At 49.6% G+C, this 14638-nt stretch overlaps 1 protein-coding gene across 1 annotated transcript; it reads left to right on the top strand.

Annotated features, from left to right (window-relative positions):
- Nucleotides 1–21: 21 nt before the first annotated feature.
- On the top strand, nucleotides 22–14621 carry adcy3b (adenylate cyclase 3b). The gene is made up of 20 exons (XM_084699358.1): nucleotides 22–1951; nucleotides 2669–2818; nucleotides 3805–3929; nucleotides 4135–4246; nucleotides 4325–4452; nucleotides 4799–4957; nucleotides 5358–5514; nucleotides 5617–5709; nucleotides 5835–5953; nucleotides 6717–6878; nucleotides 7723–7810; nucleotides 8695–8811; nucleotides 9452–9717; nucleotides 10613–10694; nucleotides 10866–11024; nucleotides 11141–11287; nucleotides 11704–11820; nucleotides 11918–12044; nucleotides 12128–12252; nucleotides 12972–14621. Exons 1-20 carry the CDS (start codon nucleotides 1298–1300, stop codon nucleotides 13146–13148), a joined length of 3264 nt encoding a protein of 1087 aa, XP_084555484.1. The 5' UTR covers nucleotides 22–1297; the 3' UTR covers nucleotides 13149–14621.
- Nucleotides 14622–14638: the final 17 nt, after the last annotated feature.

The raw sequence follows: 14638 nt of genomic DNA on the forward strand, positions 1-14638 counted from the left end.
GGAGGATTTGGGGGAGGGGTTAATGGGGGAGGGCATAACAATCACACTGTTGTGATGTCTGGTTATTACGCAGATGTTATGAACTGTGAAACTAAACACATGATAATAATAAAGTGTGAAGCAGTCTGCGTTTGTTTGTGTTTGATGGTGTGCCTGTTAGTGACGACGGCCCTCCCTACTCCCCTGCCCTCAACTCCCCTGCCGCCAAACATAAACACACAATAACAGCGCCATAACAATGTCATTACTTTAGTTTCAACTGTGAAGCAACACTGGAAGAGGACGTTCTAATTAGGGAAAGAAGGATGGTGGGGGGAGGGAGAGACAGGGGGAGAGACAGGAAGAAGATCAACTGCTCGAGAATTGAATAATCATTTTTACTTGAGAACAAGTAGGCTAGGTCCGTTTTCATTTCCACGTTTCCATTTTATAACTTAATTAATTAAAAGGATACACGCTCAAAACGTTTTCTATTTTCTGCCAGAACAAGGTCAAGTCTTCTTTTCAAGGATCCAAAATGGAAGTTTAAGACAACACCGAGTAATGGTTTTAATGATTTACCGAGATCTGAATTTGTAGCGTTTAAAAACATCTCAACGGTAGGTGAACGACATGGGCGTAAGTGAATGGGCAATCAGCTGTGATTTTTGCCCGTGTAGCGAACAACAGAAAACTTTTAAACAGTATTTTGCTCACCAAATATGTCAGTGATGTAAAACGACAACAAAGTATATTGTATGACAATACAACGAGTCTCACAGCGAGACTGTGAGTTTTACCATGGAAACGGAGGGCCAATCGCACTTCTGTGTGATCGGGATGCAGTAGGCGGGTGACTTCAAGCCTGCTGTTAACTGCTCGCGCCATGCACTGCAAACGGCTATTTGCGTTCAGAAAGACAAATGAAGCCATATTTTTGATACATGACTGCAAGTTGGTTGATCTGCTTATGAAAAAAAGTTTGGCGATTTGAAGCTAATTGTAAGAAGGGGTTCATTATATGTAAAAACAATTAGGCCTTTTTTTTCTTTTACCAAATTGATGACGCCTCTGGATCGGTAGTTTGGTTCGGTCAGGAGACTAAAAAGCCTGTTTCTGGTGAATGATGCGTGACGGTTTTTATCTATATTACTCCGAAATAAATCATTGAGGGTAGGGTCAGTGAAGTAAGATGGAAGTCAGAAGCGAGAATAGGCTCTTGACGCGTGCACCGGGATAACGCAAACCGTGGAAATCAGTGTTACTTCAAGAAGGAAAGGATTACCGTAACTCTAATTGGACCGATTCTCAAGCCAGAATGTCGCTGAATCGGGTTTACAGCGGTATGGACAAAGAACAACCTACCGAGAATGGACACGGGCACGGAACGGGTATAACGCACAGGGTAACCGTGCGCAAGTCCGGTTGCTGTCTGTGTCTCCCGCGCGTAATGCGACTAACCTTTTCGCCAGAATCCCTCGAGCTGCTCTACCAGATATATTTCAGAAGACAGCGGCAGGAAACCCTCCTCGTGCTCATGATGTTTGCCGCACTTTTCAACTGCTACATCATCATCATGTGCGCGGTGGTGTACTCACAAGAAAAGTTGGCAATGATTGTAGTTGCGGCTGTAGGTCTGACCGCGGATATCGCTCTTTACACAGTTTGTCGTCTGGGCAAACTTCCCGCATCTCCGGTTACCCGTGGCGCGGTCCCCTACTTACTCTGGCTGATGATAGCCGTGCACGTACTGTGCTACTTGGGTCTGAACTACCAGAGTTCCCCGCGGTCGAGCGATGCTGTAGGCTGGCAGATGTTCTTCTGCTTCTCGTGCTTTCTCACCCTGCCGCTGAAGCTCGTGCCCCTGCTGCTTCTCAGTACGCTCTCGTGCGGGATTCACACGCTGGTTCACGGCATCACCATTATGCGCAGTCTCCAGGACAACCTGAAGGGCACCATGCTGGTCAGACAGGTATGGACACACACACACACACTTGACACTTTTGTTTGTCAGTGTGATATCTGATCTTTCACAGTGATGTTGAACCTAAACATGTCATCCTCCACACCCCACCACAATCCAAGTGCCTAGATGGATGGTTAGACAGAATCCTCCTTTCTGATAGAGATGTAATCTGCTGGGCAGCTTCACAGCTTCTATCTCCCCATGACCTCTCACCCCATGCCCTCTCACCCCATGACCTCGAACCCCATGACCTCTCACCCCATGCCCTCTCACCCCATGACCTCGAACCCCATGACCTCTCACCCCATGACCTCTCACCCCATGACCTCTCACCCCATGCCCTCTCACCCCATGACCTCAAACCCCATGACCTCTCACCCCATGACCTCTCACCCCATGACCTCTCACCCCATGACCTCTCACCCCATGACCTCTCACCCCATGACCTCTCACCCCATGACCTCGAACCCCATGCCCTCTCACCCCATGACCTCGAACCCCATGACCTCTCACCCCATGACCTCGAACCCCATGACCTCTCAGTTATTCTATTGCTGATCTAAAATGTACGTCATCAATTTTGTTTTAGTAGAACCTGGGATGTTATTTCTCCCCTTCCCCTTTTCTCATTCTCACCTCTCCCTCTCCACCCCCCCTGACTCCCTCTCCCCCCTCTCCCCCCTCTCCCTCTCCCCCCACTCCCTCTCACCCCCCCACCTCCAGCTCCTAGCTAACCTGGTTCTGTACGTGTGTGCGGTTGCCATGGGCGTGGTGTCCTACTTCATGGCCGACAGAAAGTACAGAGCGGCCTTCCTGGAGGCACGCCAGTCGCTGGAGGTCAAACTCACCCTGCAGGACCAGAGCACCCAGCAGGTGTGTGGGTGTCTTCATGTGTATCTGTATGTGTGTGTGTGTGTATGTGTGTATGTGTTAGTTTGCATGCCTGGAAAGTTAAAGGCAAATGGGCAAATAAGATCTAAGTAAAGAGCATGTCTGTAACTAATGAGCTACCCTTTTCCCTAAGCTCTCCCTTTCTCACACATCCACACACACACACACACTCTGGGTAGCGGTGGAACACCTAGGTCTGCTCTAATGACACTGTGTTTCCCCTGACTGGGTTTGATACTCAGGGAGAGGCTGTTGTTGTCTTTAAGTGGATATGTTACATGTTCAACAGTGTGCGTGGAGGAAAGCTGTATCAAGCAAACATTCTACAAGCAAATAAATCAACAGTAGATCTTAACTTCTTTCTCCTCTGCCTGTTCCGTTTGAATTGTGTTTTTCTGATTAAACTGATTGCCTGTACCTGTCTCAGTAATCTGAGCATCTCTTAGAGAAAGAGCGAGAGAGAGACAGAGTTAACAATAGACATTAAGATAGAGATGGCGGCAGATCCAGTAGGTGGACACAGGAAAAGGCTCACCGTCTAGTTCTGTAGATGCAGAGCTCTAGGTGTGTTCATGTAACACATGTCATGATCTCTGACTGTCTGCTGTCTGTCTGCTGTGGTGGAGTAGTGCTGCTGAGCAAGCAGTGAAGGAGGAGAGGAGAGACAGTGAAGGGGGAGAGGAGAGACAGTGAAGGAGGAGAGGAGAGACAGTGAAGGGGGAGAGGAGAGACAGTGAAGGAGGAGAGGAGAGACAGTGAAGGAGGAGAGGAGAGATAGTGAAGGAGGAGAGGAGAGAGTGATTTCAAAGGAGTCTTCCGACGGTTTGGCATTTCCATGGCGAACACTTCCTGTCAGGAATGCCTATAGAAAACTCACGCTAGTCTCCCCCTTTCTCCCTCTCTCTCCCCGTCTGTGAGTGAGTATGTGTATACATGTGTGGTGTGTGTGTGTGTGTGTGTGTGTGCAGGAGGAGTTGTTGCTGTCCATCCTGCCTAAGCACATAGCAGACGAGATGCTGCAGGGGATGCAGGAACAGAAGGACACACAGCAGCAGTTCAACACCATGTACATGTACCGCCACGAAAACGTCAGGTCAGCACACGCCAAGCACACGCCAAGCACATGCCAAGCACATGCCAAGCACATGGTGCGCACACCATAAGAAGACGCAGGGGAATGGGTATAGCTCACTACAAGGTCACAGGTTCAAATTTAAGTTGCTTTTGAAATTCTTTCTACCCCATCCCTTTCTCCCCCCTTTGTCCTCCCTTCTCCCCACCCATCTCCTCCCCCTCAGCATCCTGTTTGCAGACATCGTGGGCTTCACCCAGCTCTCCTCCGCCTGCAGCGCCCAGGAGCTGGTCAAGCTACTCAACGAGCTGTTTGCTCGCTTCGACAAGCTGGCCGATGTAAGCTGCCTGTCTGTCTGCCTGCCTGCCTATCTTTCTGCCTGTCTGTCTACCTGTAACACCCTCTGCGTTACCCAGAAACACCACCAGCTGAGGATCAAGATCCTGGGAGACTGTTACTACTGCATCTGTGGCCTGCCTGATTACCGTGCCGACCACGCCGCCTGCTCCATCATGATGGGACTGGCCATGGTGGACGCCATCTCGTAAGAGAGGGGGGAGGGGAGGAGGGAGGAGGAGGGGGGAGGGAGGAGGGGGGAGGGGGGAGGGGAGGGAGGAGGGAGGAGGGGGGAAGGGAGGGGGGAGGGAGGGAGGAGGGGGGAGGGGGGAGGGGAGGAGGGGGGAGGGGAGGGAGGAGGGGGGAGGGAGGAGGGGGAGGGAGGAGGGGGGGAGGGAGGAGGGTGGAGGGAGGAGAGCTGGAGGGGGAGGAGGGGAGGAGAGCTGGAGGTGGAGGAGCAGGGTAGGGGAAAGAAAGAGAGAGACGAGAGGAAAGGAAGGCGAGAGGCGAGGCTGAACCATGGATGATGAGCCCAGGTTGTGACCCCCCCCCAGGTACGTGCGTGAGACGACCCAGACGGAGGTGGACATGCGTGTGGGCGTGCACACAGGCACCGTGCTGGGGGGCGTGCTGGGCCAGAAGAGGTGGCAGTTTGACGTCTGGTCCACCGATGTCACCGTCGCCAACAAGATGGAGTCTGGAGGCATACCTGGGTGAGACACACCTGGGAGAGACACACCTGGGTCAGACACACCTGGGTCAGACACACCTGGGAGAGACACACCTGGGTCAGACACACCTGGGTCAGACACACCTGGGTCAGACACACCTGGGTGAGACACACCTGGGAGAGACACACCTGGGTGAGACACACCTGGGTGAGACACACCTGGGTCAGACACACCTGGGTCAGACACACCTGGGTCAGACACACCTGGGTCAGACACACCTGGGTCAGACACACCTGGGTCAGACACACCTGGGTCAGACACACCTGGGAGAGACACACCTGGGTCAGACACACCTGGGAGACATACACTGTCAATCTCAAGAGGGCAGTGGGGATGGTTGGAGGAGGTATAACTTAGTGTGTGTCTGATGTGTGTGTCCCAGGCGTGTGCACATCTCACAGAGCACCATGGAGTGTCTGAGTGGAGAGTTCGAGCTGGAGGAGGGGAACGGAGGGGAGAGGTGTGAGTACCTCCTGGAGAGAGGCATCATCACCTACCTGATACGCCACCAGGCCAAGTCCCAACCGATCAGCAACACAGTGAGACACAAGCAGCACTACACTCACTGACTACTTTTGTTGTCAAAAACAACAAAAAACTAAATTTCCTCCCTCCATCCCTCTCTCTCTGTCTCCTCCCAGAAGCCAGTGTCCAATAGAAGCTCTCCCCAGCTGGTGAACACCAAGGTGACCAATGGGAGCTCAGGCTCTGTGCAGCCCCCCCAGTCTAAACAGGTACTCCTGAACTACGACCCCTGACCTTTCACCTGAGCCGCACACATCAGGCATCAGTAGAACACACTTACACACTAATGCACACACACACACACCAGACTGCTCTCTGTGGCCCTGACCTCAAGGTGGCAAGCCCAACGGGAAACAAGATGGCGTACAGGAAGCAGACGAACAACCAAGAGAATGAACAGGAACTCAACAAGCTCCTGCATCTGCAGCTACTGGAGAGAGAGAGCCAGGAGACGTGAGTATGTGTGTGTGTGAGTATGTGTGTGAGTGTGTGTGTGGGTTTGTAAGTGTGTGGATGTGGGTATAAGTGTGTGTCTGTAAGGGTGTATGTGTGTGAATGGGTTAGAGTGCGATCATTTCCTCTCTAAAACAGACAGTGTTTGGCCATCCTTTCTCCCTCTCTCCCCCTGTCCCTCCTCCCCCCTCCCTCTCTTCCCCTGTCCCTCCCCCCCTCCCTCTCTCCCCCTGTCCCTCCTCCCCCCTCCCTCTCTCCCCCTCTCTCCTTCCTCCCTCTCTCCCTCTCCCTCCTCCCTCTCTCTCCCTCCTCCCCCTCTCCCCCTCTCCCCCTCCCTCTCTCTCCTTCTCTCCCCTCTGTGCCCCCTCTCCTCCCTCTCTCCCCTCTCCTCCCTGTCTCCCCCCTTCCTCTCCCCCTCTCTCCCTCCTCCTCCCCCCTCCCTCTCTCCCCCTCTCTCCCTCTCCCCCCTCCCTCTCTCTCCCTCCTCCCCCTCTCCCCCCTCCCTCTCTCTCCTCCTTCTCTCCCCCTCTGTCCCTCCTCCCCCTCTCCCCCCTCCCTCTCTCCCCTCTCCTCCCTCACTCCCCTCTCCTCCCTCTCTCCCCTCTCCTCCCCCCTCCCCCTGTCCCTCCTCCCCCCTCCCTCTCTCCCCCTGTCCCCCCTCCCTCTCTCCCCCTCTCCTCCTTCTCTCCCCTCTCCTCCTTCTCTCCTCCTCTCCCTCCTTCTCCCTCCTTCTCCCTCCTCCCCCCCCCCTCTCTCCCCCCAGGGCCTCCTCCCAGCGCTTCAGCCCGGTATCTCTGCGCTTCCTGGACGTGGGCCTGGAGGAGCGCTATTCTGCTGAGAGGGAGACTCAGAGCGGCCTGGCCTTCTGCTGCTGCTGCCTAGTGCTGCTGCTGGTGGCTGCCATGCAGGCGCTCATAGACCCCCTGTGAGGGCCCCACACTGCACACTGCACACTGCATACTATATACTGCACACTGCACACTATATACTGCACACGACATACTGCACACTGCACACTGCATACTACATACTGCACACTGCACACTATATACTGCACACGACATACTGCACACTGCATACTACATACTGCACACTGCACACTATATACTGCACACGACATACTGCACACTGCACACTGCATACTGCACACTGCACACTGCACACTATATACTGCACACGACATACTGCACACTGCATACTACATACTGCACACTATATACTGCACACGACATACTGCACACTGCATACTACATACTGCACACTGCACACTATATACTGCACACGACATACTGCACACTGCACACTGCATACTACATACTGCACACTGCACACTATATACTGCACACGACATACTGCACACTGCACACTGCATACTACATACTGCACACTGCACACTATATACTGCACACGACATACTGCACACTGCACACTACATACTACACACTATACTGCACACAGCACACTGCACACTACATACTGCACACATGACACACAGCACACTACATACTGCACACTGCTCATTACATACTGCACACTGCACACTATATACTGCACACATGACACACTGCACACTATATACTGCACACCTGACACACTACACACTATATACTGCACACATGACACACTGCACACTATATACTGCACACATGACACACAGCACACTGCACACTATATACTGCACACTGTAGCCTGGATACTATGTATTATACACGATATGCTATATACTCCAGCCTGCACTGGTGTGGAGCTGACCTGTCCATCTGTGACAGGCTGGTGGTGAACTATGTGACGCTGGTCATTGGACAATGTCTGCTGCTGGTCCTCACCATCTGCTCTGTGGCTGCTGTCTTTCCCAGGGTGAGTGCACACTACACACCACATCATCATGTCATTCCTACACATGGAAATGCCTCTGAGTGTGTTCATGTGTGTGTGTGCTTATGTGTGTGTTTATGAGGGGTGGAACAGTACACGTATTCATATTAAACCCAAACGGTACGGGCGTCACGGTTAAGTGCATGAAATTACACGGAGAATAAAAAAAAATAAAAAAATAAAAACTTGTGTGCAAATTAATTTATGTAATGCAGAACTACTGTTAGATACTCGTGTTCTTTAGGGACACCTCATCTGTAGCCCCGCTTTAGCTCCGAAGCTCTGATTGGTGCTGCCAGTCAGAGATAATAAGCAGCACTAAGGACCAGTATGGTGAGTGGTGGTGACACACGAGAGACAGAGGACCCCCCGGCCTCTTTAAGATCATAAGTTGGGAAAACTTTGGTTTCCCATTCAGTTACAGTAGTACAGGCGAGAGAGTGGTGGATAAGACAAGCACTGTGTGTCGGCGTTGTTCAGCAGTTGTGGGGTATGTGAGTGAAAATACATCTAACATGCTAAAGCACAGAACGCATCTGGCGTGTGCTAAATGACTAAACATATCCAACGCCATCTCCCAGGTGTGCCAATCACTGGAACAAGACAAAAAAAACTTCTCCTCCCTACAGTGCTTAACCAGCCTTTAGATACACATACAAATAGGGACAAAAAAAACACTTGACGCCATCTGAATGTGCCGTATTCACTCGTAGAGAAACCTGGGTTTGTGTTGCTTTTCCCTCCGTTGTACCGAACTCGTACCGAACCGTGATGTCTGAACCGCGGTATGAACCGAACCGTGACTTCAGTGTACCGTTCCACCCTTAGTGTTTATGTATTTGTGTGTGTGTGTGTGTGTGCGCCAGGTGTTCTCCAGGAGGCTGGTGTCCTTCTCCATGTGGATTGATCGGACGCGCTGGGCAAGAAACGTCTGGGCCATGTCGGCCATCTTTGTTCTCACCATGGCTGAGATAGCAGACATGGTGAGCAGGGGGTTGTGAGTGTGTGTGTGTACGTGCAGGTGTGTGTGTTTGTGAGTGTGCATGTAGGTCCTGCTGTGTTTGTGTAGGTGTGTGTGTGTGTACGTCCAAGTGGGTGTGTTTGTGAGAGTGTGTTTTGTGGGTGGGTGGTTGTGTGTGTGAGTGTTGGTGTGTGTGTGTGTGTCGTAACCTGCCTGTGTTCACAGGCATCATTACCTCTTCCCGTGTCTGGGTATCAGCTCTCAGAGGGGTCCATTACTGCATCAGGGCGTCTGCCTGCCTGCTGGGCGCCTGCTGGGACGCCTGTTCCACCTGTCAGCTTTGCAGTCAGGCAGGACCAGGAGCCACCAGAGGCACCTAGCACACGAGCACAGAGCAGCTGCAACTAACCCTGAAAGCTTCTTCTGTTACCTGCGAGCACATGCTCAGTGGAGAGTGTAGCAGTGACAGCTTCTGTAATTGTAGAAAAACTTTCTTGTACGTCAGCAGATGTCAAAAAGCGCTTTTATCCAGAGGCACAACTCACACAGCTCACCCCCTCCTGCATGTGTGGTCGATGTGGATTGGCTAATATCACTGCTTGGTGTAAGTCGTCTAGTTTAGAAATGTTGTTGTGACTCCTCCCCCCTCCTCCCCTTCCCAGCTGAGCTGCCTCCAGCCCCCCTACCCTCTCCTCAACACCAGCGCTGGCCTCATGCTGCAGTCGCTAGGCAATGAAGGCTGCGCCCAAAACCCCAAACATTACAGCATCATGGCGGTGCTGTTGCTCGTGGCAACCACCATGCTGGTCCAGGTCAGCCACTTTGTCAAGCTTGGGCTGATGCTGCTGGTCGTCGTGGCGACGGGCGCGGTCAACATCTACAGCTGGAGGGACATCTACGATGTGTATGACATCATGCTGTTCTCCAGGTGAGAGTATGACATCATGCTGTTCTCCAGGTGAGAGTATGACATCATGCTGTTCTCCAGGTGAGAGTATGACATCATGCTGTTCTCCAGGTGAGAGTATGACATCATGCTGTTCTCCAGGTGAGAGTATGACATCATGCTGTTCTCCAGGTGAGAGTATGACATCATGCTGTTCTCCAGGTGAGAGTACGACATCATGCTGTTCTCCAGGTGAGAGTATGACATCATGCTGTTCTCCAGGTGAAAGTATGACATCATGCTGTTCTCCAGGTGAGAGTATGACATCATGCTGTTCTCCAGGTGAGAGTATGACATCATGCTGTTCTCCAGGTGAGAGGAGTCCATGTCCTTCACAGCGTTTATTTAATGCCAGTCTGTGCAGCTTTAACCTGACACAGTGTAAAGTTAACACATCTCAGTTACCAGACACAGTGTAAAGTAACCACATCTCAGTTACCAGACACAGTGTAAAGTAACCACATCTCAGCTATTAGACACAGTGAAAGTAACCACATCTCAGTTACCGGACACAGTGTAAAGTAACCACATCTCAGTTACCAGACACTGTAAAGTAACCACATCTCAGTTACCAGACACAGTGTAAAGTAACCACATCTCAGTTACCAGACACAGTGTAAAGTAACTACATCTCAGATACCAGACACAGTGTAAAGTAACATCTCAGCTCCCAGACACAGTGTAGAGTAACATCTCAGCTACCAGGTACAGTGTAAAGTAACATCTCAGCTACCAGGCATAGTCTAAAGTAACCAAATCGGAGAGTGCAATCGGTTGCTTTCCTAATATTTTATCAGCTTTTTTGTATTTATTTTTTTATAATTCTTGTAAGTTTTACTCAACTCTTAAAATGTCCTTCCTCTGTCTGTCTCCTCAGTACGGCTGTAATCCCCTCCAGGTACCTGGTGACCATCATGATTATCATCATGATGATCAGCTTCTACTACTTTTCCCGGCATGTGAGTCATCATCATCTTGATACACACACACAGCGTCTGATTTATAGGGTAAATAATGAAGCTGCTTTATTTGATCACAGACAACAGTTTGTCTGGATTTCATGAGTTAATTCCTTCTTTTCATCAATTTTCAAACAAACACTATGTACTATGTACACTATGTCCCCTCAGGTGGAGAGGCAGTCTCGCAGGATGTTCCTGTGGAGGATCGGGGTGCAGGAGCAGAAGGAGCAGGTGCTGGACATGAGGGAACGTAACGAGGCCCTGGTCACCAACATGCTGCCTGAACATGTGGCCAAACACTTCCTGGGTACCAAGAAGAGAGATGAGGTGAGGGCGGGGTGAAAGGGGAGGGCATGTGAGGTGAGATGAAGTGAGGGGGGAAGAGGGATGACGTGTTCTTGAGGCAGATGAGACGGTGAAAGCTTGTGCCCTCTGGTGTCCAGGAGCTGTACAGCCAGTCGTACGATGAGATCGGGGTGATGTTTGCCTCCATCCCCAACTTCTCAGACTTCTACACGGAGGAGGGCATCAACAACGGGGGCATCGAGTGCCTCCGGATCCTCAACGAGATCATCTCTGACTTCGACAGCGTGAGTCAAGAGCGTGTGTGTGTTAGTTACTAGACAGGTCTGAGTTTCTGTGTGTGTTAGTTACTAGACAGGTCTGAGTTTCTGTGTGTGTTAGTTACTAGACACGTCTGAGTTTCTGTGTGTGTTAGTTACTAGACAGGTCTGAGTTTCTGTGTGTGTTAGTTACTAGACACGTCTGAGTTTCTGTGTGTGTTAGTTACTAGACACGTCTGAGTTTCTGTGTGTGTTAGTTACTAGACACGTCTGAGTTTCTGTGTGTGTTAGTTACTAGACACGTCTGAGTTTCTGTGTGTGTTAGTTACTAGACAGGTCTGAGTTTCTGTGTGTGTTAGTTACTAGACAGGTCTGAGTTTCTGTGTGTGCTGGTTACTGGACAGGTTTAAGTTCCTTTGTGTGTGTGTGTGTGTGTGTGCTAGTTACTGGACAGGTCGGAGTTTCTGTGCATCACTAAAATCAAGACGATCGGCAGCACCTACATGGCCGCTTCGGGCGTCTCCCCGGAGAGCAACACCAACGGCTACAGCAACCGCAAGGTAACCATGACTACAGCAACCACACGGTAACCATGACTACAGCAACCGCAAGGATGGAGGATAATGATGATGATGATGAAGGCCTCCTGTTTCCTAGCTAGAGGACCAGGTGTTGTTGGAGCGCTGGATGCACCTGGCCGCCCTGGCAGACTTCGCTCTGGCCATGAAGGTCACGCTGGCCAACCTCAACAGCCAGTCCTTCAACAACTTCATGCTCCGCATTGGTCAGTATGGCCTGTGAGTGTGTGTGTGTATGTGTGACTGAGTGTGTGTGTGTGTGTGTGTTTCATGTGTCTCTCATCTGCAGGACTGAATAAAGGCCCAGTGCTGGCGGGGGTGATCGGCGCCCGGAAGCCTCACTACGACATCTGGGGAAATGCAGTGAACGTGGCGAGCAGGATGGAGTCTACTGGGGTGATGGGGAACATACAGGTAACACACACACATACATACAGGTTCTACTGGGGTGATGGGGAACATCCAGGTAACACACACACACACATACAGGTTCTACTGGGGTGATGGGGAACATCCAGGTAACACACACACACACATACAGGTTCTACTGGGGTGATGGGGAACATCCAGGTAACACACACACACACATACAGGTTCTACTGGGGTGATGGGGAACATCCAGGTAACACACACACACACATACAGGTTCTACTGGGGTGATGGGGAACATCCAGGTAACACACACACACACATACAGGTTCTATTGGGGTGATGGGGAACATCCAGGTAACACACACACACACATACAGGTTCTACTGGGGTGATGGGGAACATCCAGGTAACACACACACACACATACAGGTTCTACTGGGGTGATGGGGAACATCCAGGTAACACACACACACACATACAGGTTCTACTGGGGTGATGGGGAACATCCAGGTAACACACACATACAGGTTATACTCGGGTGATGGGGAACATCCAGATAACACACACACATACAGGTTCTACTGGGGTGATGGGGAACATCCAGGTAACACACACACCCACACCCACACGGGTTCCATCCCTTTCTGAAGTTTAGACACATGCTGGAAGTATTTTCAGAAGAAGTCAGATTATCCAAATGTAGGATTGAAATCAGTTGTCATTTTCCCTGCTGTGCTGCTGTGGTGCTGTGCTGCCCCCAGGTGGTGGAGGACTGCTACGACATCCTGAAGGAGTATGGCTTCCGTTTCGTCCGCAGGGGGCCAATCTTCGTGAAGGGGAAGGGGGAACTGCTCACCTTCTTCATGAAGGGAAAAGACAAACAGACGAACACAACCACCATCACCACCCTCCCACACCAAGTCCTGGAGCGTTCCTGACAGGAAATACATTAACAAATTGTTTTTGTTTTTTTCTGTAAAAAGACATTTTACTCTCTCAGACTAATATGTTTATGCATAGACATCATTAAGCAGTTGTTATCTCTGTGTGTTATGTCTTGACGCTGACATGGTTTAAAAATGTCAAAACTTCAAAACCCGTAAAGTTCATACCCACACGTCCCTCTACTCATAAATTCTGGTTTTGATCAAATCAAATCAAATGTATTTGTATAGCCCTTTTTACACGCAAGCATGTCACAGAGGGCTTCACATACGCCCATAGAACTGCCCCTCAACCAACCTAAACCCTCAAGGAAGACAAGGAAAAACTCCCAGAAAAACTCCCAACGGGAGAAAAAATGGAAGAAACCTTGGGAGGAGCAATTCAGAGAGGGATCCCCTCCTCCAGAGACGGTTGGCAAGAGAGAGGAGCAGAACACAAGCTAAACATAGTCATACAGTGTCAATGGGTTTTGAAACACCAAAAATCCATTGTTCGGCTTTATAGACGAATTCCAGACGAATTCCAGACGAATTCCTTAAGATTCCAACGAATCTTTGCAAAAGTGTTATTGATTTTTGATAGATCTCCATTATTTAATTCCCCAGTGGTCAGAAACGTTTGAAGACATTTGAGTGGTGCAGACATGTAAAAGAGAGGGGTTTTGTAAGATCATTACTAACTGTTTGAGAAAAATAAAAAAATGTATATTAATATAAAATCATCCACCAACAAGTCTAGTTACACAACTTTTATACATCTACAACTAGCGTAGTCAAGGTAAGAACTAACACAGTAAGCATCTGAAGACTTTGAACACTGAGTATATCAGCGAGAGTACATACATCAACTTCAAGAACTATTTCATAGAACTGCATGACTATCAATATTCTCTATTCTCTCCGAATCAGCGCTAGGATTTTAAACAGTAAGAAATATTATTTGCCATATTCATTTATTTCAAACTTATGAGCTATGGTTCTGTACTATTTTAGGTTATGCATAATTTATTTATTATTCAGTTATTAAAAATGTTTGTCTTAAATGGTTCGTTGTTTTTAATTGAACATTCAGTTGCAGTCCTGCTTTTGCCCCCTGAATGTCCTCATTGCTCTCTGAATTGGTCTTTACAGATCTAGGACAAGAATAGGCCATTAAAAGCTCTTTCTCGTCCTAAATCCTATTTTAGAAAGGGAGACATACCTCATTTAATCCTTGATGAAGTTTAAAGAATGTAGGTTGATTATCAGAGATGGCAGCATAAGTACCTTATGGTCAACACTCTTGCTTTAGGTAAGTGCACTATTCGCTGTCATCGCTGATGTCCATGCTGAAGCAGTGATTCCTTTCTGAGGCACTAAGAAATAATCGGGAATTATGTTGTCACATAATGTCTTTCTAAGCAATACGTTTTTTTTGTATGAGATGTTTAGAATTTTTGAAAAATACGTGACAGTTGTATATTGTGTCGTGAATTTTAAAGTTT

The sequence above is a fragment of the Hypomesus nipponensis genome, chromosome 6 (assembly GCF_054491055.1).
Source record: "Hypomesus nipponensis isolate SF chromosome 6, ASM5449105v1, whole genome shotgun sequence".
In the NCBI taxonomy this organism is placed as follows: Eukaryota; Metazoa; Chordata; class Actinopteri; order Osmeriformes; family Osmeridae; genus Hypomesus; species Hypomesus nipponensis.

Excerpts from the sequence above, each read along its gene's own strand:
- adcy3b (XM_084699358.1), top strand. The coding sequence starts at position 1,298 with ATGTCGCTGAATCGGGTTTACAGCGGTATGGACAAAGAACAACCTACC. Across the intron at positions 1,952-2,668 it reads GCACCATGCTGGTCAGACAG|CTCCTAGCTAACCTGGTTCT; the intron begins GTATGGACACAC and ends CCCCACCTCCAG. Across the intron at positions 2,819-3,804 it reads AGGACCAGAGCACCCAGCAG|GAGGAGTTGTTGCTGTCCAT; the intron begins GTGTGTGGGTGT and ends GTGTGTGTGCAG.